We start from the raw sequence: 27,113 nt of genomic DNA on the forward strand, positions 1-27,113 counted from the left end.
CTGGGGAGGATGCAGAATGGCCAGTTTAGGCCTGGGGTCGACTCTCCGCGTGGTTATGGCAAAGACAGATCCTCACCTTCAAGCCACTGTGTGTCTGCTGCCGAATGGGCCTGGCCGGGGGCTCTGGCATTCTGCAGAACACTGAACACAGACTTGCTTCCTCAGGACAGCTCCGGGTGAGTGTAACCCACTCTCCAAAGACCATGCCCTTGGTTTAAAGATCCGCTGTCACCGTCTTGAAATTCATTTTGGAACAAGAGGCGGGGGCTTTCCTTTTGCTGCCCCGAGGCCCCCAGTTACTTAAGCCTGTCCTAACTTTTTGTGTCTTCTCTTTAGTATCTTTTGAATTTTGAACTCTGGCAACATGTTTGTTTGCATTTTATTTCACTTAAAAAAAAAACTTTATTTGAGAGAGAGAGAGAGCATAAGCAGGGGTAACAGCAGAGGGAGAGGGAGAAGCAGGCTCCCCGCTGAGCAGGGAGCCTGATTCGGGGTTCGATCCCAGGACCCCGGGATCACGACCTGAGCGGAAGGCAGACGCTTTACCGACTAAGCCACCCAGGTGTTGTTTGTTTTTGAAACTTAATAAAATGCCAAAAAGAAGAACAATAAAGTACACATTTATTATTGTGGCGCACAGCTTGCAACAGTTCATACGCCCATTGCACGAGATGCTGTAGACACACACCCAAACACCGTATGTCCGAGCCACAGTCCGGGGGACACTCAGGAAGCCCGCGTGACCTGCAGACCACTCCCATGAAGGACACAGACAGTGCCTTACTGCCAGACATATGCTGCTGCCCAGGATGAGCCAGTCCTTATCCTACAGCTGGGTGGGGAGACAAGGCTCCCCAGACTCTCCTGCTGACCCCTTCCCCCCAGGACTCCCTACCTTCGGGAGTATCGTCGGAGTCAGAGGACATCAGAAGTCCTGTGCTCGCACGCCAGCTCTGCTCGGAGCTGAGGGCAGGGTACGTCGGTGCAGACAGGAGACCTCCGTGGCGGGCCGTCATGTGGCCTGGGAGCCTCCGAATGGTCATCTCGGCCACCCCTGTCAGCTGGGCCCTGCCTGTACTCTCTGTTGCCAGAGAGTCTGCAGGGACAGGGAGTCTACGAGTTTTCCAGAACCCTCATCCTAGTAGGGGTCACTGATGTGGATTTCTGGCCTGAATCATTCATGTTTCAGTTTCTGCCCATTTCTTGCCAGGTGGAGGAAACTGGGATTCTCCTACCCCTCAGATCCCACGGGTTAAACATGCCCACAGCCTGAGGACCAGCTTTGAGGATTGGCACGGAGAGAAAAGCCCTTGCTTCAAGTGTCAGGCAGTGGCCGTTGGCCACTCAGCCTGCAAGGAGCACGGCTGCCCTCTGGTGGCCAATCAGTGGCGGCTCAAGGAGCCGCTGTGGGGGCGGGGCCCCCTTTGCTTGTCTCTGGGACAGCAGCAGCTTTGAGTCTTCAGGTAAATGACTGTCCTTGCACTGTTGCTGGACCACAGCAAGCCTGTCCTCACCTCAGGGCCTTGGCTCTTGCTGCCTCCTCTCCCTGAAATGCTCTTTGTCTAGATCTCCAGTTCCAGTCCCCTGTGCATTCTCTAGTCCTTATGCCAAATGACACCTCCTCAGGGAAGCCTTCCTGGACCATTTTGTCTGAAACAGCACCAACTGCCATTCCTGTTTCTTTCTACCCCATTTCCTTGTATGCTTTGTTCAAGCGCGTATCTACTATTTGAGAATAGGTTTCAATTCTGTGCCTGTGACTTCTCTCCCTTATCAGAACGTGGGCTTCCAGAGAGCAGGGTCCCTGTCGGTTTCATTTGTCACTGGACCTCCATGCATTGTACCTCAGAGATACCCAATGATACTCACTGAAGGAATAAATAAATGCGTACCAATGAGAGTAACTGAGATTTAAGCTGACCTTCAGGTCCTCGAAATCACACCTGAGGTGGGCGGGATACACACCACTCCCACTGGGTCAACTAGCAAGCCGAGGCTGAGAGAGATTTATAGGAGTCGTCTGAGCTTCCGGCAGAGAGGAATGAGCCAGTCCTTGGTGCATTTTCCTGGGCTCCATACCCTGGGGGGGACAGAGCGATGTTCCAGGCCTGAACCATGGCTGCCAAGGGTTGAAGCAGGCCCTCCCTCCTGGCCTGGTGACCAAGGGACCCTGAGCTGCGGCCTGATCCCAAGCTGTCCTGTGGTTTTGCGGGTGTGTGGTGGCCTGGACGAAAGGCCAGCTCACAGGAGCGTAGAACAGGACTCCGGAGACCACGGCCCATCTGCCCGCAGTGCTGCGTCTTCTGCAGCACGACTGTGTTGGGGAGGGCGGGAAGCAGGAAGGCTGGAGCCAGCGAGGGATCGGTGACTCCTCCGGGGTCCAGATTGGGCTATGACATTCTGGGTTCCATGGGGGCCCCTGAGGGCCCAGACGTGTCCTCACTGCACTCAGCCCGAGGTGGGGGCTGCACTCTGATCTGGGCCCGGCACAGATGTGAGGGGATTGGGGGCTCCAGCCACAGAGCCTGGGTTGCTGGGGCTGGGCTCGGGCAGGTGCGGCGGGGTGGGGGTGTGGGCTGGTTGGGGGCCGGGGCCGGGATGCCCAGGTCTCAAGCAGGCTTCGTCTGAGCACCAGGGCGGGAGTCTGAACGATCAGCAACATCTACTCCTGGACTGGTCTTCTGGTGAGAGCTTGATGGAGTCTGTGAGGTAGTTCTCTAAGATGCTGCGATACTGAGGAGGGAAAAGAGAAGCCAGAGCTCACATCCTGAGAGGTGAAGCGCCTCACCTACCTTCGGTCTGGCTGCTGGTGGTTGGGCTTTTTATTCCTTCCCTAATGCTTTGGGAGGAAGCAGAGGTCCTGGTGGAGCGGGGGCGGGGGCTGGGGGGGTGGGGGAATAGGGGGTGGGGGGTGCGGGAATGGGGGTGTAGGGGGGTGGGGGGGCAGGCACTGATCTTCCCCACCGGCTTCTTCCCTCCCCTCCTCCTCCAGCTTCTTCCCCGGAGCCCAGAGCAGGTGGACGGCATGAGTCTCCAACGAGGTCCCACAACTCTCCATTCTCCAGAGGGAGAAACCGAGGTGACATCGGACCTCAGGCAGACATGACAACCCACTCCTTTCTGCTGGAGACCTCTCCTCACAAACACCCACCACGTCTGCCTCCCAGCCTCCCTCACCACCTCCCGGGCACCTGGAGGGGCCCCGTCAGTCCTCGGCCCTTCCCATGGCCTCTGTCCCCCCTGAAACAGACTCAGCATTTCTGAGGGGCTGTTTGCTTCTCCGCCCACCTCCCCAAAGTCCCAACAATGTCCAGAGAAAGCCTCTCCCCACCCAGCAGGCCGCTTCTCTCCCAGGACCCACCCTGCTTGGCTCAGGGTGAGGGCGGCGTGGGACAAGGGGACCCTTCCTCCAGGAGATGAATTCAAGGGCGAAAGGGTCTCTACTTCCGGGGACCCCACCTCTTTACTCTGCCAGGCTCTCACTGGTCAGCAGGCTTAGGCGTCCGAGCCCGCGCCACTGGTACTGCGTGTGTGAGTGTGCGAGTCGGCGAGGGCCTCTTGCTGCCTTGGCGTGGACCCAAGCACCCCCGTCACTCCCGGTGAATGTCACAGCCCTTAACGCTGTGGCCCTGGGTCCCAGGAGGTGGTGTCAGGGCTCCCCTACTGCACCCTGAGACACAGAAGATGGTCCCCTGAGGCCCCAGGACTCCCTGCCACCCCCGGACAGCGAGGTCATTTAGCCTGACGTGCAGAGCCGGTACCCGGCCCTTTTCCACATAGTTTGTTTCTTGAGAGCCCTTGTCCCTCAGCCCTCCCACGGAGGGTCTTACGGGGCCTTCGTCAGCCTGGGTATCCCTGGACAGATTAATATTTAGAATTATTAGAATGTATATAATGTAATAATAACAATGATAATAATTTTAACAGGAAGGATTAGTGCCGGGGGTGAGGGGCTGTGTTTGCTCTGCAAGGGGTCCATCACTCTGGAGATGTCTCCACACCCCAGATCGGTCTTCCCCTGGCCGGGGTGGATGCCACGCTTGACCCAGGGCCATCCCAGGGCTTCCCTGAGAGAACAGAACCCCACCCGAGGTGTCTGAGAAGAGGAAATGGGGCCAGGTGGCTCCTTCTCGCCAGCACCATGCAGCCTGGAGTGCGGGCTCCGGCCTGGGCAGCTCCGCATGTGTTCAGTCCTCCCGCTGGCCCTTTCTGCTGGGTGCGGGGTCCCCTCACGCCACAGAGCGAAATGTGACCATCCTGACATTTCCGAACCTCCCTGCGAGGGCCGAGGAAAAGCACAGCGTCGCTGACTAAGGCCCCCATTACACCGAGAGAGCCGGCTCTCCCTGAGAGGAAGGTTTCAGAAGGATTCTCCTATTGTCTGGTGTTTTCTGGGTCCCTCCGTCATCATGAAAGCCCGAGACCTTGGCTGGGATCTGGAACTTTCCTAACCGGATCTTTGGGCCCAGGTGGCAGGGCCTGCTGGTTCATCCCCCCAAGTGTGCCCCACCCTCACGTCCATGCAAGGCCCTGATGGGACCCCAGAGCCCCTCGTGACCAGAAGCCTGTGCCACTGTCCACAACGCCAGCCTCTGGGGAAAGAGACTGGGTGCACCCGGGGGGGGGGGTGGGCTGCGGCCAAGCTTTCTGGCTCTTCTGCATTTTATTCTAGAGTCAAACAGATCACTGCCTCTGGAAGGTGCGAGAAACCTCCTCATTCATTACACTGGCAAAGCCTGAGGTCTTCACACCAGCCATCTTCACCCAGTAATAGTCACACCTCCCTGGGTCCGTGTCACCAGAGTCCTTCCCATTTCTGACATCATTTCTGTGACCCTGGCAATGTGTGCGTCTAACTGGAAAGTCACACAGTACCATCCTCACACACGCACCTGTGGGCCCAAGCGCTGTGACTGACTGTGGCATCTGTCCTCGCAAGCCTGGTCACCGCTATGGCCCTGCCTTTAGATCCTGCCTCTGGGGGACCTCAGAAAGGTCCTGCCCCTTCACCAAGCTTACTTGCTCACCAGCCAGCCTGCTTCCCTCCTGGACTTGGCGATTGTGTCTTTTTCCTGTTAGCTTAGAAAGAACTGGGCCTCCAGGCTGCAGGTCACGCCCACGGGGGCCAGGCCTGACCGCTCCCAGCCCAGAGAGTGTGCCAAGTTGGTAAGAGCAACCTCTCATCATCCCAGAACCCCTGAAGCAGGCGGTATCCCTTCTTGGATTATGAGGGCATTCTTAGTATTTTGCAATAACTAAGTAGCCCCATCCTTGAAAGTGGCCAGATCAGGATACTGAAGTACCTACCACCTTTCCTTTCAAAATGTTAGCCACGGATCTATTCTGGTGTTGAACTCACAAATCACTTTCCAACCAGAGTTTACTGCAGAACTCCGATGTTTTGAGGGACCACGAGTGTGTCATGTGCCCCAGTGGACCGCAGCACTCCCTCCTCTAGATGCTTGTGTTCTCCCCTCTCTTCTCTAGCTTGATCCCTAGCGTTGTACTTAATCCTGCCTCCGATTGCCAAGCTGGGAACCTGGTCATCGACTTTAAACAGCTACTGGTTCCTTCTCTCCTACATCCATCATCAACCGCTGAGGCTCTCCCTCCGAAGTCTGCTGAATCCACCCAGTCCTGCCACTTCCATTCTGTCATGCTTGGACTGTTGCAGTACCTTCTCATCTGCCCCTGGGGCCCGCCCTCCACGAAGCAGGGAGCTCCCCTGGCGGAAACCCTTATGCAGAGCTCTGGTGTTAAAACAGCTACCCTCTGTTCAGTGCCGTCTCTCTACGACGAATTGCTTTCTTCGGCCCTTGCAACAACTCCAGTAGGAAGATATTATTATTTTTACTTTAAAGAGACAGAAGTGGTGGCTGATGGAGGCTGCATGACTTGTTTTAGGACACACAGTTAAGAGGTAGAGTCTGGACTTAACATCAGATGCACTGGGCTTCGGAGCCCCAGCCTGGGGCTTTCCTCCCCGTCGACCCCTCATATCTCTCTCACTCCCTCCACCTCCTCCCTGGGAAGGAGAGAAAAGCCCTTGGTAGAAAATGTCTTTGAAAACGTGTCTGACCTTAAACTAGAAATGTGCAATCTCCAGTTTCGCTTTAAACGTCCACGTGAATTTTAGATTCTACGCTCTAGTAATTATGTTTGTTTCATTTTAATGTGAAAATATTTCTCCTTCCAGTTTCTGAGTATAAGACACGCCTGGTGGGGTGTCAAGGTGCTGGGTGAGCCCTCACATGCCTCGGGTCCAGTGGCGTGATCTGGAGAGCCCGCACCCGCAGCATGAATTTTAAGTCCCTGTTGGGGCTCTCCAGGACCTCATGATCCGTGCTGTTGACCTTGGGGATCTTCCTTGCTTGCACCACACCCCTGCTTCCCGTCATGCCATGTTTCCTTCTACAGACCGACCCACAGTTGGTTCCTCACGTGAGCCCTGTGGGTTGGTCCCTGGGCCTCTGGCCATGCCCTTCTCTCCGTCCTTCTCCTGCGCTCCCCCGCCCCCGTGTCCACCAGCAAACTGCGTATTGTCTTTCAACACCCAGGTCACATGCTGCTTTTGCAGACAGCATCCTCACCCCCCCTTGCCACCAGCCAGCCTGCACTGAGTCATCTCTGTGCCTTGACCCTGCTCCCTCTGGGGCACGTAGCTCCACGACAGCCTGTCTGTGAACGTCTTACTCCCCTACCTGACCTTAGAGCCCCTGAGGTCCCTAGCTCCAGCCCTAGCCTGAGAACTCAATCAATGTTTCTGGGATTGCATTATTTCCATTTTACAGACGAGGAAACTGAGGCCCAGAGAGTCCCATGTCTTGCCCAGGGGTCCACTTGGAAGCACCAGAGCGGGATTCGAATGTAGGTCAGCCTGCTGTGGACACCGTATTTGTGACTTCCAGACTTCTCATTGGTAAGTTTCCACCATCGACATGAGGGACTGACCTGGGCTTGCTATGCTATTCTCTTACCAGGTAGGATATTAACACACCACCACCACCACCACCACCACCATCAGTAGAGAACTTCATAAAGTGGACACAGCAAGAAAGATGTAACTTTAAGAATAAAGGACACTCCTTCTTCAGAAAGGGCGGATGCCGGCCACACACAGACACGGGCTGTGGGCAGATGGCGCTTCCCCGTGACTCAGCATTTGGCAACCATTGCACAGTGTTTGCGGAGAATCAGAGCGCCATACAGGGTCAGACAACATTCCTCCGCTTTCCAGCGGAACGGCATGAGCAGGCACAGCTGTGGGTTAAGAGCCAACGTTGCGGACTGTGTCATAAAACCACACCTCTCGATCATGCGCTAGAGACGGACGCCCCCAGCTTCCCTTTAACACAAGGCAGCAGGGGCTGGGGGCTGAGGGGAAGCACAAAGACAGCCTGTGGGGGCAAACCCCGGGATGAAGGCTTGGAGGTGTCTGGGGGGCACACACGGGGCATCTCTCCGGGTGGGCGGCCGCTAGGAGGGGGTTGCTGCGATGCCCCCAGGCAGGGCCTCGGGGCCCGGCAGCTGGTCCCCCACGACATCAGCAGGCACCTGCATGGAGGGGAAACCCTCCATCTCTCGTGCTCCTTTCCTCAATTCAAAATCATTGCTGCCATGAGCCTCTCCCTTCTTCTGAGAAGCCCACCCCAATTACATGTGGCAGGCTGATGAGGCAAGCTGATCCGTGCCCTGTGCTGATCACTCAGGAACCCTCCTCTGAGTTTCCAGACTCCGTATCCGAAGGGGATGAAAACCCTGCTCCTGTCTTCCCTGATCGTCCCGCCCTCCCCGCCCCCCACAGCTGGGGTGCGCGCCGCTTCTCAGGGCCCCCCCCCCACTAAATCCTTCCCCAGCACACACCTGTACTGTGACCATGCGTGGGCCTATCGGACTGCCTCCAGAGAGCAAGGGGCCCCGAGCTTTGTGCACTGCCCCGCACAGATGACACACTCAACACGGGGGCCACAGCTACCCGGCTGTTTGACTGGAGCATGTCAGCAACTGTGGCAGACTTGATCTCCCCCTGGACAGATGCTCGGGCCTGTGGGGCTTCTCTCCCACCAGCCCGGATTGAGCTAGATCATCGTTCGCAAACCTTACTGCATGAGCATGTCCAGAGGTGAGGGGCAGAACCGTCTGTTTCAGAAACTGCATAGATGATACTCTGCCAGACAGAGGAGCACCAGCTCTCCCCCCAAGGAAGCCTCATACTTCTGGCCTTCTGGGGCTCAGAATCAGGGTACGGCTGAGCCCATTGCGTAACTCATTAGGACGACGAGCAAGCCTGTCCTACCACATGGCCATACATGCACCCAGTGTATTCTCTGGAAGCTCCCGAGTTCCTCATCCTCCGGGGCCGGTCCTGGAGGTACTGTCCCCACAGCCACTCACCCTGGACAGAGCCCGGCTGGCCAGCATCTCGAAGGCTTGCACCACATTGATGTCATTCTTGGCACTGACTTCAAAGTAGGGGATATCCTTCTCTTTACACCAGCCTTGGGCTACCTCCTGGGGCACCTGAATGAGGGAAGACGTGATCACTGACCCTGTATCATCACCGCCACCATCCCTACCGTCGTCATATTGCCCGTCACCATATCCCCACCTCTGCTCCCATTTATCAAGAATCTTCCATGTTTCCGAAACTTGACATGCACTCTTTAAAAACAAACAAGCAAACAAACAAACAAACAGATGGGGGAGGGAAGAGAGAGAGAGAGAGAGAGAGAGAGAGAGAGAAAGCACAAGCAGGGAATGCTGCAGAGGGAGAGAGAGAAGCAAGCTCCCCACTGAGCAGAGAGCCCGATGTGGGGCTCGATCCCAGGACCCTGGGATCATGACCCGAGCTAAAGGTAGCCACTTAACCCATTGAGCCGCCCAGGTGCCCCTACATACATTCTTTCTTAACATAAATCTATGAAGTGGTTACTATTAGCTCCATTTTCCAGATGGGGAAACTGAGGTCCGTGCTCAGAGTGTATAGGGTTGAGCAGGACTTGAGCACAGACCTGGAAGAGAATTAGCGCTCACTGTACTATATTGCCTTCCTAAGGTTCACACTAGGCACCTCTTCTTGCCATTGGCTCCTCCTCCTGTCACTTCAAAAGGAGATGAACACTGCAGACACTAGCCGGGATGGAGGACTTCCATCCCCGGAGCTGGCTGACTAGGGCCTGGGCCCAAGAGGTCTGCTGCTGAGGACAGACTCAGGTCCTTGCTAACCCTCTTTCCCCAGGGTGGAGTCCTAGGAACAGTGGGTAAGCTGCTTCTACGGGCTGGACGTCTTGTCCTATTAATTCATTCAGTCTCGCCCGTGACCTTGGGAGATGGGTTTTATCAGCTCCACTTTATAGATAAGAGCAAGAGGCTCAGAGGGGTTTAGCAACTTGCCTCAGGTCACACAGCTAAGAAGGCAAAGCAGGAAGGCAGCCCAGCTCAGGGCTCCAGTGACATCAGGGCCGCCCTCTGTAGGGCACCGCATGAGGACCGTGCCCCTCCTGCCTCCCCCGCTAGACCACTGGCTCCTGGAGCTCCGGTTCAAGGTCTTTTCAGCTACTGACCTGGCACCACAGGCCACTCAATGCGGGTGGAATGAGTACATCTCTCCCTGACTGCAAAAGGCCCATCAGGGTTTGAGCATGTTGGAAAGCACCCGGCAGCCCTGCGAGTTCCTTCCAAAGACAATTGGAGCCATTCTGTTTCACGCCGAATTATTTCCGGGAGGAGGAAATGGCCATAGAGTGAACATTTGCTGTGCTTGGTACTTTGAAACCATGATTTCATTTTACTTAAGGGGGCAGGGTTTTTACCATGGAGAAAGGACATTCTGCCTCTCTCCCAGAAGACAGCGCAGCTGGGGGGAAATCAGAGACGGCCTCCCTCACCCCTGCATGTCCTAGCAATGACTGTCTCACTGGGATCAAATAAAGGAAGGATCCCTATCCCCTGTCGCTTTGGTTCTTGCTTCCCTGGGTCTCGGGCGTGACGGCAGCACCGGGGGCTCCCACCTGTCCCTCCCAGGGCCTCTGCTGACACCAGCATCGCCCGGCGGTGGGAGGGGTGCAAAGCCAAGCAGCCTGTCCTTTGGGGTGCTAGCAGACGCCTCCACGCCCCATGCCCAGGTCCTGGGGGGAAACACTAGGCCTTGGTCTTGGCGTCTGAGCTCTGAGACCCTCCTGCCTTTCTGGGGAGGGCCCCAGAACTGGCCTGGACTGCTTCCTTCCACGGAGCACGGATGCCCAAGTCCTGGTGAGCAACCACGAAGTCTCACAGTTCAGGAACATTCTGCACTCTTTGGAGGAAGGGTCAAGGGTGCCTGGTGATTTGTAGTGTCCTCACCGGTAACCACAAATAAATAGGCCTGAGGAGCTCCTCATTGTACCTGGATGGCTCCTTAGTAACGCAAAGGGCTTCCTGCCTTGTCAAGTCCTCCCGCGGCGAGGACGGGACCGACACTCCTTCCAGTGCCTTCCTGCTTTCCTTCTTTCTGTCCAGCCCCCCTGCGCCCCCGCCCAACCCTCTGCCCCCCCAGGTGATGAGCATTTGACGAGACACACCACTGATACACAGGAGGAAGAGGCAGTAAAAACGGAAGTCAAGTGAAAACAAGTCAAGGCCTCCGCTTCTCCAGGATACAGGGACATCTCTTGTATTTCGTGGCAGGAGACGCAGAAGTGGGATGAGTGCCCACAGGCCCAGCAACCACAGAGCCGGGATGGCAACCCTGCAGCGGCAACCCACTCGGCTCGGCTCCCTCCCCTCTCCCACCGCTGGACACCGGGCTGAGCAGTGACAGTGACAGGGCCTGTCTCCTGCCTGGTTCTAACAGGCATTTTATCTTATGTGCCTCTGATCTTACTCTGTTGGGTTGATACTGAATAGTTAAATACATGCTCCAAAACGTCAGCTGAGATTATGTCATAAATTAACCTTCTTGGGGCACCTGGGTTTGGCTCAAGTCATGACTTCAGGGTCCTGGGATGGAGCCCCATACTGGGCTGTCTGCTCAGCAGGGAGCCTGCTGCTTCCTCTGCCTCTCACTCACTCATGCTCCCTCTCTTTCTCAAAGAAACAAAGACAAAACAACAAAAACAAAAAAACCTTAAAAAAAGGTCCCTTCCCCTTCCCTTCTCAAACTCAGTGAGCCGGCCTGGGAACTAAGCCTCCCAGACCCGCCTTTCACTACTGGCTTCCAGCTCTTGCTGTGGTTTCATGATTGTTTCAATCATCTTGTCTTTTATTTATAAAATGACAGATCTTTAGGCTCGGACTGTGGAAATCAATTCAGGGTGTGCTGCTTGGGGACTTGGGAAATAGGAAATTTTTGAAAGCATTACTTTGGTTAACTTTGCTTTTGGCTGACAATATATACTATTAACATTTTTCTTCTGCTACAATCTTGTTTGTCAGAGAGCAAATGTTTGATAAATCTAGCTCAGTCTGCATAATTTTATGTATGACACCTTTCCATCTCGTATGCATTATTTTATTAAATATTTTATTTATTTATTTGATAGAGAGGGAACACAAGCAGGGAGAGTGGGAGAGGGAGAAGCAGGCTTGCCACTGACCAGGGAGCCCGATGCCGGACTCGATCCCAGGACCCCAGGATTATGACCTGAGCCGAAGGCAGATGCTTAACGACTGAGCCACCCAGGCACCCCTAGTATACATTTTAAACGACCAACTGTATAAATGCTAACAGTGTGTCAGATACATCTCAAACCACTAGCAAAAATAAGAGAGAATATTTTCAGAAAATAGAATTCCCATGTTGGTGATGACTCAGAAATTGCCTACCTGGGCACAGAGCAAAGAATTCACATTCTAGTGAATAAATTCCTTGTAAGGATGGGTTCTAGTGGAGCTGTTCTTTCTACCAAACTGGTATTTTTCCACTATGACCTTCTATAGCAGGAATAGGGTTTTGTTTTGTTTTTTTAGGTCAACAAATCTCTCTAAAATCATTCTGGTGGTAAATATATGTATATATGATACATACATATATAACACATACGTGTTTTATTGTGGTAACATATACAGCATCTTCATAAACATAAAATTAGGGCGCAGTTTGGTGGCATTGAGCACATTCGCGTTGTGGGTAGGAATGGATGGGTCTCCAGAACTTTTTCCTCATCCTAAATCTAGCAATACAGTTTTAAACATTTACTTCCTTTTTATTAAGTGGGAAAAACTCCCGTGTTTTCTCAGTCCATCGGTTGGAGGAAGTAAGAGGGAGGCTGACAGCGACTTTGGTGTATTATGACCCTCATGTGCCTTATGGTGCCACTTCCTTAGCCCCAGGCCAGCTCCTGAGGTCTGTGTCTGAGCTCCCTGTTCCCCGGATTTGAGCCCAGGGAAGGCACTTCTTCAGGGGGCCCCTGGCTCTTAGCCACTCAGCCCTGCGCAAGTGAGAGCGCAGAGCATTACCTCAGCCGGCCTTTTCTGTCCCCAAACCCTCTGCTAAGCGGGAGCAGACCGAGGACACTGAGGGGCAGTGGCTTCCCAGCCTCCCTCTCCTCACTGACAGTTCCCCCTCTCCACTTCCCTGCTCGCATCTCATTATTGCCCAGTGCTTCCCCACCTCCAGCCTCTGCCTCCCTCCACAGATGCGCTCCCCAGGGCTTGCCCGTGGACAGACCGATTCCCCTCGCCCGCCCTCCTCCAGGGTCCTCTCTCACTTCTCCACCTTGGCTGAGCCCCAGTTTTTCCCTGGAGTCTCTGATTGGTGTGTCACCCTCACCAGTGGGGCGTTACCTCCAAATGATGCTCATTAGAGACCCCAGAGAGGGGGATGGGCTTGCCTGGGTCCTCTCTGCTTCTTTCAAGTCTCTATCTTTCCTCTCTGCAGAGCGAAGACATCTCCCATGCCCGTGAGGCTTGGACAGACACCCGTCCACCCCTCAGAGTCATCACCTGTTCTTTCTATCCTGCTTGTTGCCATCCTGACCCCCATCGCCCGCGCCTCCCAGGGCAGCCTCGCCGTCCCTGCCCCTCCAGCGGAACACAGACTGAATCTTCTCTCCAGCTCAGCCTCCTCTTCCCAGGTCTTGACTCAGGGGACCTCTGTCAAGTGTTGAATCTGGCCTCCCCTTCTGCGACACAGTCTCCTTCCCTTCAACCTCCTCCCACCCTCCCCCTCTCTGCCCTGCCCTTCCGCCGTGGACACCGCAGCTGCCGCCTCCTTCAAACCTCTCCTCGGCTCTCTTCTTCCCTTGGTGGCTGTCCATGCCCCCACATCGCTACCCTTCAGCCACTCCTGTCTGGAAACACCTCAGTCCTCGGTCCCTCGTTCCTGGCTCTCAACCCGCATGTGGCTACTGGAGAAAAACCCATGTAGATGCCAGCTCTAACTCCTGGTCTCCGTCACCTGAGCCTCTAGTGTCACCCACCCCTTCTTATCCTTGACTTTGACTTCTCTCCAGGGTAACTGGCAAAGCTTCACCGTGATTCCTGAGACTTCTACTTGGCTCCCTTCCTCCTCCTGCTCAATAGAAGCTGGTGCCTCTGATTTCACTGAGAAAAAAACTCAGACTCTCAGGCCTGAAATCCTTCAACTTCCCACTCTGACCTGCAGGCTCATGAAGCAGGATGTTAAAATGGGAGTTTCGGCAGAGGTGCTACACTTTGGTGGATGTCAGACAGAAAGCAGGTTGGGGGACAGACCGTCCCAGGAGCTTGCCCATTTCCAAAAGTTCATGACCAAGCAATTGTTAGATGACTCTAAGACCCACAGCATGGACAGGAAAGGATTGAAAAGGATTTCTTTGGAAATAGCTGTGTTGTGGGTATACACCTTCCCCTCCTGCAAAAGAGAACAGGGTAAAGCCTGGCCTCTGCCGAAAGGAGGCTACAAGGAGGCCCCCTGAAAAGCCTAGCATCCGACCCCTGCAGTTTGGTGGGTACAGTGGACAGGTGCCTGACATGCCCCTGAGGGGTTTAAGGCAAAAGGCGACAGGGCAGAGAGAACAGACTGCCAGGAGAATGAATCCTCCTCCCCCCCACCCCCCATGAGGGAGCCAGAGCTCGAGGGCAGGCCTCATGAAGCAGACAGGGGTGGGGGTGGGGTGGTGACTCCACAGCAAGTGCCAGCCTGGAGCTGTTATAAATTCCCTCAGCAGCACTGCCTGCAGGATCTGGTGCCCCCAGCTGGGTGGAGGATGGAAACTCAGGAGATGGGGGGGGGGGCGCGGGGATGCAAGACGCTGGTCATGGGAGGGGCAGTAAATGCTTCCTGTGGAGGCCGCTTAAGGACCCAAAGGTAACCTGTGGAAGAGAGAACTTGAAACACCTATCAGGACCAGAAAGTAGAAAGTATCTCATGATAGTACCCATCAAACCAGGATTTTCCTCATCTCCTGCCTTCTCCCTCTTGCTTCTTTTTTAAATTTTTTTTATCTTTTAAAGATTTTATTTATTTGACAGACAGAGATCACAAGCAGGCAGAGAGGCAGGCAGAGAGAGAGGAGGAAGCAGGCTCCTCTCTGAGCAGAGAGCCCAATGGGGGACTCAATTCCAGGGCCCTGGGGTCATGACCTGAGCCGAAGGCAGAGGCTCTAACCCACTGAGCCACCCAGGCGCCCCATCCCTCTTGCTTGGTTTCTGACAGCGTCTGAAGCCAGAATTATCTGGGGGAGGGGGAGGAAGCATGGACACATACAATTGGCAATGAGATGCAAAGGACCATCTCCCCCACCTAGACCACAATGTTCTACCTATAACTGCCCCAAGCTGGAAAAAGACACCTGGTCTTTCAATGAAGTTAGGACTTTGATTATTACCTGAGACTGGATGTTTGCAATTAGAGAACTGACACTAAATTTGCAACCTGAAGTGACCACAGAATCGATGTTGCCTAGATTTCTATTCCCAGCACAGACATCTCCTTTGAAGTTTTATTCTTATATATTCTACATCCTACTGTCATCTCTAATTCGTTGTTCTACAAGTTCCTTAAACTCTTTCTGAACAGGAGACTCTTCTTAATGACAGTGGTAACTTCGTTGGAAGCACCATCATCCACCCACCCATTCATCCATCCATCCATCGATCCACCCATCCACGTGTTGGTCCATCCATCCATCCATCCATCTATCCATCCATCCAGCCTGTCCATCTGTTCGTCTGTCTATCCACCCATCATTCCAAATGATGCCTCAGTTCTATCCTTTTCTCTGTTTGAACCGTTGTGAAAATATAGCTCAAAGATGACGGCTCATTCCCTCATTTCTCTATTTGAAACACCAAGACAACCTTGTTCAAATGGCTCTTTTCAGGGTCATTTAAGCTTCATCTGGCACAAGAGCATCTTTTACAAATTAAGTCTACCTCTATTGTTATCTCATTAGTATGCAAGAAGAAAAGAGCTCTAATCAATCCCACTACAGCAGTAAACACCTACATGAGTGGGGTCACTATAGCTATGGAGTAGACAGGCTGTCATATAATTAGCCAGATGATCCAGAATACGTGAATGCTAATAAAAATATGTATTACTAACTTTCCCAGAAAATTTATAGAGTCAAGAATATATAACTGCAATCCCCTGTCTGACCCTGGGTGGAAATACTATTCTACAAGTTAATTGAAATTCCACCTGCCTTCTTCTGAGGTCTTAATTCTTCCATTCCCTGTCTCTAGACAGAATTGCTTCCACTTCTCAGCTCCCATCATGCTATTTCTTGCCTTTGCTCATGCTACTTTTTCAGCCTGGAACCCACCTTCTCTGAGAAGCCCTTTCTCTATTCTAGGCTTGAGTAGATCCTTTCACTGGGGTCCCCAAATATAGGTCTATCTCTATCATTGCATTTATCATAATCATCTTTTAGAGTCTCTGTATCCACTGCTAGACTGCGAGATTCTAGAGATAAGAACTATGTCTGATTCAGCTCGGTATGTGTGAGACCTACCATGGGGCCTGGCACATAGTAGGTGCTCACACAATGTTTGGTGACCGAAAGTATGGACAGTACCTGCCGGTCTGCGAGATCAATCTTGTTTCCCAGTACCACCATGGGGTAGGAGGGCTCCATTGGAATAGTTTTGGCCAGAACATCACCCCGCCAGGTATCCAGCGCTTCAAAGGACTCTAGGTCGGTGACATCAAAAGCCAGGATGCAGCCGTCGGAGCCTTTGTAGAATGTGGACACCATGGAGCGAAACCGCTCCTGTCCGCCTGTGTCCCAGATCTGGAGGGAAAGAGCAGCCACCCCATCAGGCCGTGATGAGGGCCTGGAGGTAGGCCCAATAGGGCCACATGATGTCAAAGATTCCTTTTCTGGGTCGGAAGCAAGACAGCCCTGGCACAGGTACTTGGGGTCCTTCTACACACGGGCATCTTCGCCCTCTCACCCATGGACACCACAGCATCTTTGCACCATCGTCTGAGCTCGCACATTTCCCCTGGCTCATTAGGACAAGCACAGTTATTCTCATCTGTCAGATTTGGACCTTGGGAGTGACTTGCTCAAGGCCACTTACCAAGATTTCCAGAGGACCTGAGACTAGGAGTGAGGCCTCCCAACTCCAAGATTTGTCCTTTTTCCACCCCATGCCCCCAGATCAGGGATCAGCAATTTTTTTCTTAAAGGGCCATGTTGTAAATATTGTAGGCTTTGCAGACCACACTGCGTGTTGCAACTACTCAGTTCTGCTGTAGCGGGGAAAGCAGCCATAGGCTCTAAGTAAACAGCGGCCACGGCTGTGTTCCAGTGAAACTTAATTTACTAAGAACAGGTAGTGGACCGCGTTCCGCCCCTGAGTTGAAGTCTGCTGATCTCTGCTCCAGACCTTTGTAGCTCGTGGTGCACACTGCTCCGTGAGTGGCTAGCTAAGGAATGTGGGATGACTGCCAGCCATGCATGCTAAAGAGGGAAAGTCTGAGCTGCTCACCTGCAGCTTCAAAGTTGTGTCGTCCAGGATGATAATCTTGGAGAGGATGCTGGCCCCCAGCGTGGTCTGGTAGTCCTCATAAAATGTCTTGTGCACATACTGGTGGAGGAGGGAAGTCTTTCCTACACTGAGAACAAACCCCCAGACACACGTGAGCAATGCATGCACGCGTGCGTGCGCACACACACAGACACAGCCCACCATTCAGCAACGCATGCACGCGCGCGCGCGCACACGCACACAGACACAGCCCACCATTCTCAGATCTTGCCATGCCCTCCTGCCGCCATCTCTCCGAGAGTCTGAATATCTAACACCTGCAGTCCCGTGACCACAGTGGGAAGTAGGAGACTAGGGAATGGACTCGAGAAGCCGGGACTCATCCACATAAACCAGAAACTAGGCAGCCCAGCTCTCAGGCTCTTTTGCTCATCTGAGCTCTCTCTCTTCCTGGGGGTGGAATGTCCTCCCTGGTGCCACTCTGAATCAGAGAGGGACCCATGGTAGGTGGGAAATATTCAGGAGGTCTCCCTGCCCTTGGGTAGGGGCCGCTTCCCAACCCCCATCCCCTGAGCCGATCTGGACTTACCCCAGGGCTCCGATGATGATGAGCTTCAGGTCCACCTTCTTCCGGGGATTCATGGAGGGATGTCAGAGCCTGCAGGGAAACAGAAGTCAGTTGCATGCTGGTCAGAGTCTCCGGCAGCCGCTGCTGCTGGGGCTGGCCTCTGCTTTCCCTTCCTTGATGTGCAGATCACTGCTCTGGGCCCAGCGAGGTGGGGTTGTTGGCCCACAGAGACGGATGATCAGCAATCCTTACGCCCCCTCACCAGCTTCCACTTGGGGCCTCCCTGAGGCTGTAAGTGTGGTGGCCCCACAGGACAGGCACATGGCTTACCCTTCAGCTTTACCAACCCCGCTCTTGGAGGCAGCCTGGAGCGCCAAAAAGGCCAGACAGGACTAAACGGAGGCCTCAAGGACAGTCAAGCCCGGAGCCAGGGATGGAGGGCAGTGTGGGAAGAGGAGATGGGGGCAGGACAAGGGGTCTATTGTCAGGACTGCCCGGGAGGCTTTAGATGGGAGAGCGCCCCTCCCCCAGCCCGAGGTGTCCCTGCAATCCCAGAATCAAAAAGCTCTTCTCCAATGCAGCTGGTGGGGGTGTAACTGGTACATGTTTCTGGAAAGCTACTTGGCAGCAAGTATTGATAGCCCTAAAAATGTTTCTGCCCTCCATTTCTAGGAATTTGTCCTAAGGAAATAATCTGAAATGCGGGCACAGATTCTTGTTCAAGAATGTTCTTCACAGTATTATTTATAAACATTCAACAACAAGGAAGTGGGAAAGGATGCCTGGGTGGCTCAGTCCTTAAGTGTCTGCTCAGGTCATGATCCTGGAGTCCTGGGATTGAGCTCCTTCTCCCAGTCCCCCTGCTTGTGTCCCCTCTCTTGCTGTATCTGTCAAATAAATAAATACAAATCTAAAAAAAAAAAAAAAAAGGAGGTGAGCAAATAAATCATGGCATGCAATGAGTCATTAATGTGGAGTTTTGGAGAATATTATATTAATGTGGAAAAATGCTTATACCATAGGGTCTAAAGTTGTTTTTTTTTTTTTTAGATTTTATTTATTTATTAGAGAGAGCAAGAGCAGGGGGAGGGACAGAGGGAGAAGCAGACCCCTGCTGAGCAGGGAGCCTGATGTGGAGTTTGATCCCAGGACTCTGAGATCATGACCTGAGCTGAAGGCAGACGCCCAACCAACTGAGCCACCCAGGCTCAACCTCCTGAGGTCTAAATGAAAGACAGAAGACACTGAACTGTATATATGATACCACCCCAACTATTATGAACACAAGTTCCCACTGGTATAGAGAAAGGTCTAGAAAGAACTATACAACAAATTTAAGTGGTTAATTCTGGGTGGTAGGAAATTACACAATTTAACATGTGTTCTCTGTGCTTTTTAGTATGTTCCTTTTTTAAAATAACATGGCAAACAGGTATTATTCCTGTAAGAGAAATACATGCACCTGTGTGTGTGCATTTTCTCTAGCATGCGTATATTATCATTATTATCATTATTATTATTTAACAAGCTACAGCAAAACTGTCGCAAGGGGTTTGCTTAACTGGCTTTCTGGGTTCTACCCTTACAGGCGCACTTACGCAAACAGAATTCCCAGCTCCTGAGTCTCCCGTCGTTGGATGTACTCGGTAGGTGTACTGAGCAAACCTTGATCTGACTCGTCCTGGCTGAGGTGTCAGAAGAGCTTGAGCTTCCCCTGGTACTGGGAAAAAGCTCTACAGCAGATGTCCTCGGACCTTGGGTCTTGTTCTCTCACTCTGCCACTGAGGGGCTTTGGGCCAGTTCCTTCCACTTTTGGAGTCTTGACTCTCCAACTGGAGAGTGGACAGGTTGGGCCCCAAAGACTCAAGGTCCCTTCTGGTTGAAACATACTTTATCTACTGGAGCTATAACTCATTGGCCACACGGGCCCTGCCTGGGGTGCCTAGTGAGTGCAAAGCTAAAACAATGAGTCCTGGAGGCTGAGGGCTGCTCGTGTCCTTCCATGAGCATGTCATAGCCCAAGAATGATTTGAGGCTCTGCTCAGAGCTGCTTGTCCCAAGAGCCAGAGCTAGTGTCACTGGACCTTCTGTCATAACCCAGGAGGGCTGGGTTGGCATGGCGGGCAACAGGTCCTGGTGATCCATGACAGTCATTCCAGAAATACCTCCCTGTTCCCTGCTGCAAAGCCCTGCACTAGATACAGGGAGGAGCACAAGCATGGAACAAATAGGACCTGCCCACTAGGGAGTCATTATGGGAGAAAGCACAGGGCTGAGTGGTTGTGCCAGAAAGAAGGTGCAGTTTTACATCCTAACAGGTGCACAGAGAAAGTTCTGTGGGAATCTGCAGGTAGGGAGACAAGCTGGCAGTCCAACTGGGCCCTGAGACTTGTGGTTAGGGGGTGATATTTCAGAGGGAGGGTTGAAGTAATCAGAACTCTGGGAATAGGTGAATGGACAAGTTGGTTGGTTTGCTTCAGGGAAGGGTGAGGTAAAGGGCATGGAGATAGGAAAAAGCAGGGAGAAGCAGCAAGTTTTAAGAGGGGTCATGGGGATCAGGCCAAGATTCTGTCCATTCATTCCTTTGTTCCTTCAGCAAACATTCCCTATGCTTCAGACAGGCAGAGGAAGATCATTCCAGGTATTAGTCATGGTGACTTTTTATCATGGGTATCACTGCTCACAGGGAAACCACCCACGGGAGAAATGGCTCAGAAGCTGCTGAAAGGTAGCATGTCTCCAAGCATCAGTTTCAATATCAGAAGGGGAGTGGGAGCCATGGTGAGCTCTTTCGTAAAGGCTTTGGTGCAAGATGCTAACTTAGCTTCGAAAGATAATGCAGTGCCGTAGAAAGGGAGTCAGAACCACAGGGAGGCAGGGACAACTGGCAAAGGAACGAGACCCTGCAGACCACCTGCATGGGCTGCTCTGAGTTCTCTCAGAGCCTGGGGAATCCTCCAAGAGTCCTGTGAGATGAGTACCTGAGACTCAGAGAAGCCAAGTCACTCATACCCCATCAAGGCCATCCAGGTAGTAGGAGTGCAAGCCAGGGTTTGAACTGAAGGCCACAGAAGGTTCCTCTGCCATGCTGCCTCCTGAGCTCCTGAGTCTCGACCCATAGAATCTGCGTGCATGGGATCTGGGGTGCTGGGCTCGGGTGTGGTGCGCCCCAACCAAACCCTAGCAGAGTTGGAGGAGATGGAGAGAAAAGCAACCACATCGACAAGAGGTTCCAAATGGGACTGGAGGGGACCAGTCTGCGGAACGAGAGCTGTTGTGTGAGGACTGAAAACTAGGGTCAAGATTCGGCACAAGGACGTGGGGGGCAATGGGTTCGCAGGCTGTGACAGGGCCATGCCTCCATCTTGGAGTCGTCTGTGCTCACGCCATACGCTGTTTGCCCGGCACTGTATGGAGGACTTTGTGAATATAAAAATACAAATAGGCATCTCGCGGAGAAGTTAAATGAGAGAATACATTATTATAATACATGTACTGCCCAAATGAAAGGTTCAAGAAATGTTAGCTCTTTTATGACTCTTGATAGCACACAGAAGGCGCCTTTGGGACTAACACAACCAGTCTCTATTTTACCACTAAAGAAACAGATGTTTATAGACGGGAGGTAGTTTTTCTCTAAAAACACAGCCTGGAAGTGGTAGGGCCTGGACTTGGAGGTAGAATTTGAATTTAGGCCTACCTGCTTGTTCTAGTGTCTTCCAGAAGCCTAGGACAGCAGCCACTCAGAGCCCCATTAGCGAGGCTACAGGCTGGGTGGTGTGTGGGTTTGATGTGGGGCAGCGGAGCTGGGATGCTTACGACGGGGAAGCTGGTGGTGAGGGCAGGGGAGGTAGACAGTAGGCGTTGTAACAGAGAATCAGTAGTACTACTGGGGAAGCACCCTACAGGTAATCAAAGGTAATATACAACATAAAAGTGGGCAAGGCATAGGAATGGGTAACCGGCAGAAGGCTTGTGAATGGTTGAAAGGATACTCAACCTTACTGATTTTTAGAGACCTATAATATTGAAAAATACCTTTTTTTTTTCTAACCTGCCAGAGAATGGCAAATTTAAAAATACCGACGGTTACATTTAGTGTGGGCAAATGTACAGGGGATTTGCTATTGTATATTGTGGACAGACTGTGAATAGCATGGCCTTTTTTGGAGGGAAATTAGATAATGGCAAAATGTCATATCCCAGATTCTAATTTTAGAAATCTATCCTGCAGAAACGCACCTATGCGCAAACATATCTTTGTACAAAGATGACTGCTGGAGAACACTGCTGTGACCCAGTGTTCATCGATGAGCGATTCTCTACATAAATCGTGATCCATTCAGACTTTGGAATATGAGGCGGTTTTAGAAAGAGTTAAGTAATGAAGTAAAAAAATATGAGAGCAATTTAAAAAGAACATCCCCGAACATTTTGTATACTATGATCTCAGTTGTACAAAAACAACCACCTCCCGCTGTGGACCATATGTTTAGTATTATATTTCTGCTTGTCCTGTATACCCAGAAAGCTGTGGAGAGATACTCTCCATCTAAATGATTGACAGGAGCTGGGGAAAGGCAGATGAGAAGCTGGGAGCTATTGTTTTATTTTATGTGCATCTTGTTTTAAAATTTGTTACATAAGGTTCTGCTGTTATGGTAATTAAACAATATCAAATACAAAACCTTACAATTTCTTTAAAAAGAGCACATGGGTGGATGGCCCAACGTCATCTGAATGTGACTTCCTGAAAAGACAAATCCCTGGTAGCAGGGACTGATCACGAGTTTTGGAGTCCAAGTTCTCCACACATTCGTGACCTTGGTGAATTGCTTGACCTTGGTGAGTATGTTCCCTCCTGCGTAATACGAACGTGGCTCATGGCCTTTGCTTATCCTGCAGGGCGGCATGCCTCATTTCTTAGAGCAGCACAGGCTCCCCCAACTGGGGAAGACCCAGATAAATGGTCAACAACTGTATGGAATGGCGGTTGGTGGCAGAGACCGGAAATTGTTGCACCTGCCGCTTTCCATGGTGTAGACACTCCTGCCGTGGCTGATTTCAAGCCACCGGTGTGGATCCCGTCCCCGCACACTGGAGGAGGGACCTCAGAGATGATCTAGTCCAACACCGCCCAGTGTCTGAGCCATCTTGACTGCATCATGGCAAGACAGAACTAGACCTGCCCCATAGAACTCCTTCCCTCCACCAATGGTGGGTTTCTCCTGGGGCCACACAAACATGCTCGCTCCCTCTGCCACATGCCAGACCTTCTGAGATTTCAAGTCTACTACTTGACTCTTTCTTGAGTCTTTTCTTCTTTAGACCCTTGTGACTCACCTTGGCCTTGACTCTGAGCTCCTTCCCTTACCCCCACCCCAGTCCCCTTCCACAGATTTGCCCTGAAAGTATCCTGCCACTGCAGATCTCCTACCCCACCCTAAGAAGGCAGAATTTTCTGAGCTGGCTTTTTACAATAGCCTGGTCCTTGCACTCAGGATAACTAGTAGGAGGGTGACCAGGACCGTATCACTAGCAAGGGAAGGCAGGTTGGCAGAAGACACTGGCTGGGCTCATGAAGGAGGCATGGGCAGATTTCAGATGGTGGCCAAAGTCCCTTCCCATGTCCTCTGGGCTCTGCCCTTGGCCGGAGTTTGGCAACAGCTGTCCTTTTGAGCCTCCTCCCACTCCCTCAGCTGCCTTGGATGCTTCAAACCTGGGCATCCTCTTAAAGTTCAGGCTGAGTCATCACCTTCCACTGTTAAGTAACAGGGAAAAGCTGGCTTGGGAGGCAGAGCCCTGCCTCCAGCCAGCCCTGGTCTGCCCAGAGCCGAGTGTGCAGAGACTCACTTTCTACTGCACGTGACTAACTCTTCTCCCCTTCTTGCCTGGCATCCCTTCTAAGCCTGGAGCCCTGGTTGCCCACCAGCCAAAGCTATGGTTGTAGCCCAGTCCCTGGGGAGCAAGAAAGAGTGGGTTGAAGCCCACCCCACCCCCCGTCTGCCCCAACAGCCCTGGGGCTCGGGGCCAGCCTTACAAGAACTCCTGGATCTGCTTTCCTCTCACCCTCACACTTTCCTTCTCTCCCTATCCAGCTGGCCCCCATCAGGACCCAATTACAATCTCCCGCGTCGCTGGTGTTGGGTGCCGTGTCATTTCTGCGGACTAGGAGACCAGTGAGCAGAGGCAGATGTGAATTCTGAAGCAGACAGTCTCCCCACCTTGTTCCTACCGCCTTACCGCACCTTCACTGCCTCCCCTCCATGCTCCCACATCTTGGAAACCGATAAATATAGCGCCTTAAAAATAATGGGATTTAGGATCCTGGGAATAAAGTTTGTATTTGAAAGGAAGCTATCTATGGAGTGAAAAGCTTTATTGCTTTGAGGGAAGGCTCGTGACTCTGCTTTGCCTTCCTAAATCCCAGCAGGTCTAGACCTGCTCCCTCCAGGAAGCGTACTCATAGCCCTGGTTTCAGGAGGCTCAGCACTTGCTAGTGTTCTTTAAGTTCCTGAAGTGTTGGTCCCGTCTCGCTAAGTAGGCTGTCAGTGCCCCGAGGACAGGACACTGCCTCCCACTTCTCTATCCCTCCATAGAGCCTGACCCATTCCCGGAATAATGAATCTTCAAGAAATAGTCATTCACTCATTTCCATCCATTCATCCATCCATCCGTCCATCCATCTAGCACATGTACTATGTGTCTACGGGGCATCAGCACTGTATAGATCTGAGGCTACAGACAAGTCACTATGTCTATGGGACTTCTGTGATGGGGCATCGACTGACAAGCTCGAATTATTTTTATTAATGCATAATGCCTTGCAGTTATAGGGCACTTGGCAGTTTACAAATGCCCGCACTGTCTGGTGGGTTCCTGAGTCAAGAGCAATGAATTAGTGGCAAGCTGAGACCAGAATTCAGAGCTGTCCGACTCTGTTCATTGCTTACTTAGCACTGCAGAGCTGTGCCGGGAGACACAGTCTTGATTTAGAACAAGAAGGATGCTTTCCTACTCTAGGAGCTCCTTGATCCCCGATGAGATCCACTGGCCAGCAGGTTCCACCCAAGAAGGTGCCCCGTTGATGTGGCAAGGCGACCCAGGGCGTTAGCTGGCCTTCCTCGACTGAGCCAGTAGCTGTATCCTCCCGCTGAGACGGATGGCCCGTGCAGAGCCCTGAGCCGGGCCCCAGCTCCCTGGGCTGGGCGGGGAAGTCCTTGCTGCCGGGCTCGCTGCCAGCCGGAGACGTTTCTCTGGCGTGGGGGTGGGGGGTCTTTGGGTTGGATCTAAGCCCTGAAGCTGCCAGATTCTAAGCCTCATCCTTGCGTGCCTTGCCTCTCTACCCCTCAACCCCACCCCAAAACCCCAGTACCTCTGGGGGTTGCTGGGACAGACAGAAGAACCGAAAAGAACTTCCAGGGCGCTCACAGCTGTGGCTGCTTAGCATCCAGCCTCCGAGGGCAGGCGCCGTTCTCTCTGAGTCCGGGGGTCTCCTCTTAGAGCAAAGATCTCGGCCGGTTCAGAGGAAAAAGGCTTTGGATCAGAATGGCTTGTTGAGGCCAAGCGACTTCCTTCTGTTTTCCTCCTCTCCCTCTCATGCACAGACTTGGTAAAGTTGCAAAAGAGGCCGCCCCGGGTGAGCTCAGCTGCGTGGGTGGAGGGGGTGGGGTGGAATGGGAAGCCCGGTTTCAGAGCTCCCTCGGTGGGGTGGGCCCCATGAGAATTGGGTTTACAGGATGCTGGCCCCGAGGGTGGGGCGGGGGGAGGAACAAGGAATGGGAGGCTCCAGTGTGGGAGCGTGCCGCTCGGAGCCCGCCGGGAAAGACACAGGTTTGTGGGCGCCGTGCAAACCTTCCGGCTGGGTTAGGAACCTCTGCCGGGGCAGCTGGGAGCCCCCCCAGGAAGGGGACCTTTTCTTTGTGGAAGGATTGGATTCCCATGTGCAGCAGATTTAGTCCCACCACGAGCCTGGCAGGGAGATGTTCTGGTCCTCACGCCTGTCCTCACCCTAGTGCCATCCGTCCACTGCATCGCACCACCTGGACACTGCGCGCGCGCACACACACACACGCGCGCAGGTGCGCAAACACACATGCACACACACTGCACACAGCACCCTGTTCTCCTCAGGACGGGGAGGCAAGTCCTGACATCTCCCTGGGCTCTCTGATGAAGGTGTGCGTCTCCACTTGAAGTACTTAAAGAGACTGCGGTAATTTTCAGCACTGTTAGCACGCGGCCAAGTTTGGTATTCTTGGAGCTGCTGGAACCATGCCCTGGGTAACCACGGCTGGCAGATAAAAGGGGAATAAAGTGAGTTTAGACAAGCCTGCATTAAATGGGTTCCCAGCTCCGCGGGGCTCTTCTTAAGGCTTGCAACACATTCGATGGCGCCCTCCTGCCCCACGTTCCTTCCTTCCTAGATCGGCTGTTTCCTCCCTGGTGGGCTGTCCCTTAGTGTGAGGGTCCTCACTCTGCTCAATCTTCCTCGCCCGTTGATCCTCTGGCCCCGCCCCTTTGTTACTGTCTGTCTGACCGGTCCACTGGGCTCCCGTTCCGCAGAGGCAGAGCCAGTAACCTTGAACCCCACATGTTGCCACATGCAGCACCAGGACAGGCCTGGGTAAGGAGTTTTCAGTGGGACAAAAGCTCCGGCTGAAGCTCAGGCCCTTGTTGGCGTTAGCATACGCGCTGCAGGGAGGGCACGCGGATCTCCCTGAAGGCGGATCTTCCCGAAGCTAAGCTCGCTAGCGGACAGGAGGCACCACGCTGGAAGAACTCCAGAGCACGTTTATGCATCACATTCTGCTTTGTTTGCCTGGGAAAGGGCGCACCCATCCACCCTGGGGAGGACCCCGGTGTAGGACATCTTATTTCTTCTTACGTGGCTGCTCTTTAGAATCCACCGGCCTCTCCCTGCCCTACATTCTTCTGCTTTTCTGAGACTAGGTTATATTTTTTTCTATTTTCCTTTTCTTTCTTCTTTTTTTTTTTTTTTTAAGTTAAATTTTAGTTAGTTAACATGCAGTGCCATATTGGTTTTTGGAATAGAATTCCTGAGACCAGGTTCCCCATGAATGTGTGTGTGTGAGAGGGAGGGAGGCCGAACCCCCGCAGAGCGAGGAGACAGACGTGAGCCTCTCGGAGAGAACACGTAAAAGTCGCCGACCACAGGGTCTGCCGTGGTGGGTGCGTTCGGGGAGGGGAAGTGAAGTCCCCTTGCCTAGTCCTTACAGTCTCTGAACACAGGAGTGAAACTTAGACTTTCAGGGGATGTTTGCAGAACCGTCCTTAACACCTTTGAAAGCCACCAACAGGCTTTAGTTCCCACTTTTTCTGTCCGCATGGATCAAGGGTCAGCAACGTTCCTTCTCTTCCTCTGACACATGCCGCAGTGGAACATGGTGACCGGCCGCCTCTCCCCTGCAGGGGCGGCCCCGACGGTGCCTTCACGGAACTTCCTTCTTTCTTTCCTCTTGCTTGCGTTCATCCAGTCATCTGAGTATGTCCAGCCCTTTGGGGCGCGAGACATGCACTTGATCAGTGGAAATAAGACACGGCACTGATAATGCTTTAAGAAATGCAGCTACGGGGGCGCCTGGTGGCTCAGAGGGTTAAGCCTCTGCCTTCAGCTCAGGTCATGATC

At 52.9% G+C, this 27,113-nt stretch overlaps 1 protein-coding gene across 4 annotated transcripts; it reads right to left on the reverse strand.

The window, feature by feature from the left end:
* Positions 1-604: 604 nt before the first annotated feature.
* RAB7B (RAB7B, member RAS oncogene family) lies at positions 605-25,148 on the reverse strand. Of its 4 annotated transcripts, XR_004280099.1 has the most exons (7): positions 24,840-25,148; positions 17,486-17,554; positions 16,897-17,023; positions 15,978-16,193; positions 8,395-8,520; positions 3,484-7,260; positions 2,662-2,733 (listed from the first exon to the last, which is right to left on the reverse strand). XR_004280099.1 is itself a non-coding variant. In XM_032318333.1 (6 exons), exons 2-6 carry the CDS (start codon positions 17,536-17,538, stop codon positions 2,653-2,655), a joined length of 603 nt encoding a protein of 200 aa, XP_032174224.1. In that variant the 5' UTR covers positions 17,539-17,554; positions 24,840-25,137; the 3' UTR covers positions 605-2,652. The 4 variants fall into 4 exon arrangements, 3 of the variants coding, with proteins under 3 accessions (XP_032174224.1, XP_032174225.1, XP_032174223.1); XM_032318333.1 differs by lacking the exon at positions 3,484-7,260 and having other exon boundaries at positions 605-2,733; positions 24,840-25,137; XM_032318332.1 differs by lacking the exon at positions 2,662-2,733 and having other exon boundaries at positions 2,926-7,260.
* Positions 25,149-27,113: the final 1,965 nt, after the last annotated feature.

The sequence above is a fragment of the Mustela erminea genome, chromosome 17, assembly GCF_009829155.1.
Source record: "Mustela erminea isolate mMusErm1 chromosome 17, mMusErm1.Pri, whole genome shotgun sequence".
Classification (NCBI taxonomy): Eukaryota; Metazoa; Chordata; class Mammalia; order Carnivora; family Mustelidae; genus Mustela; species Mustela erminea.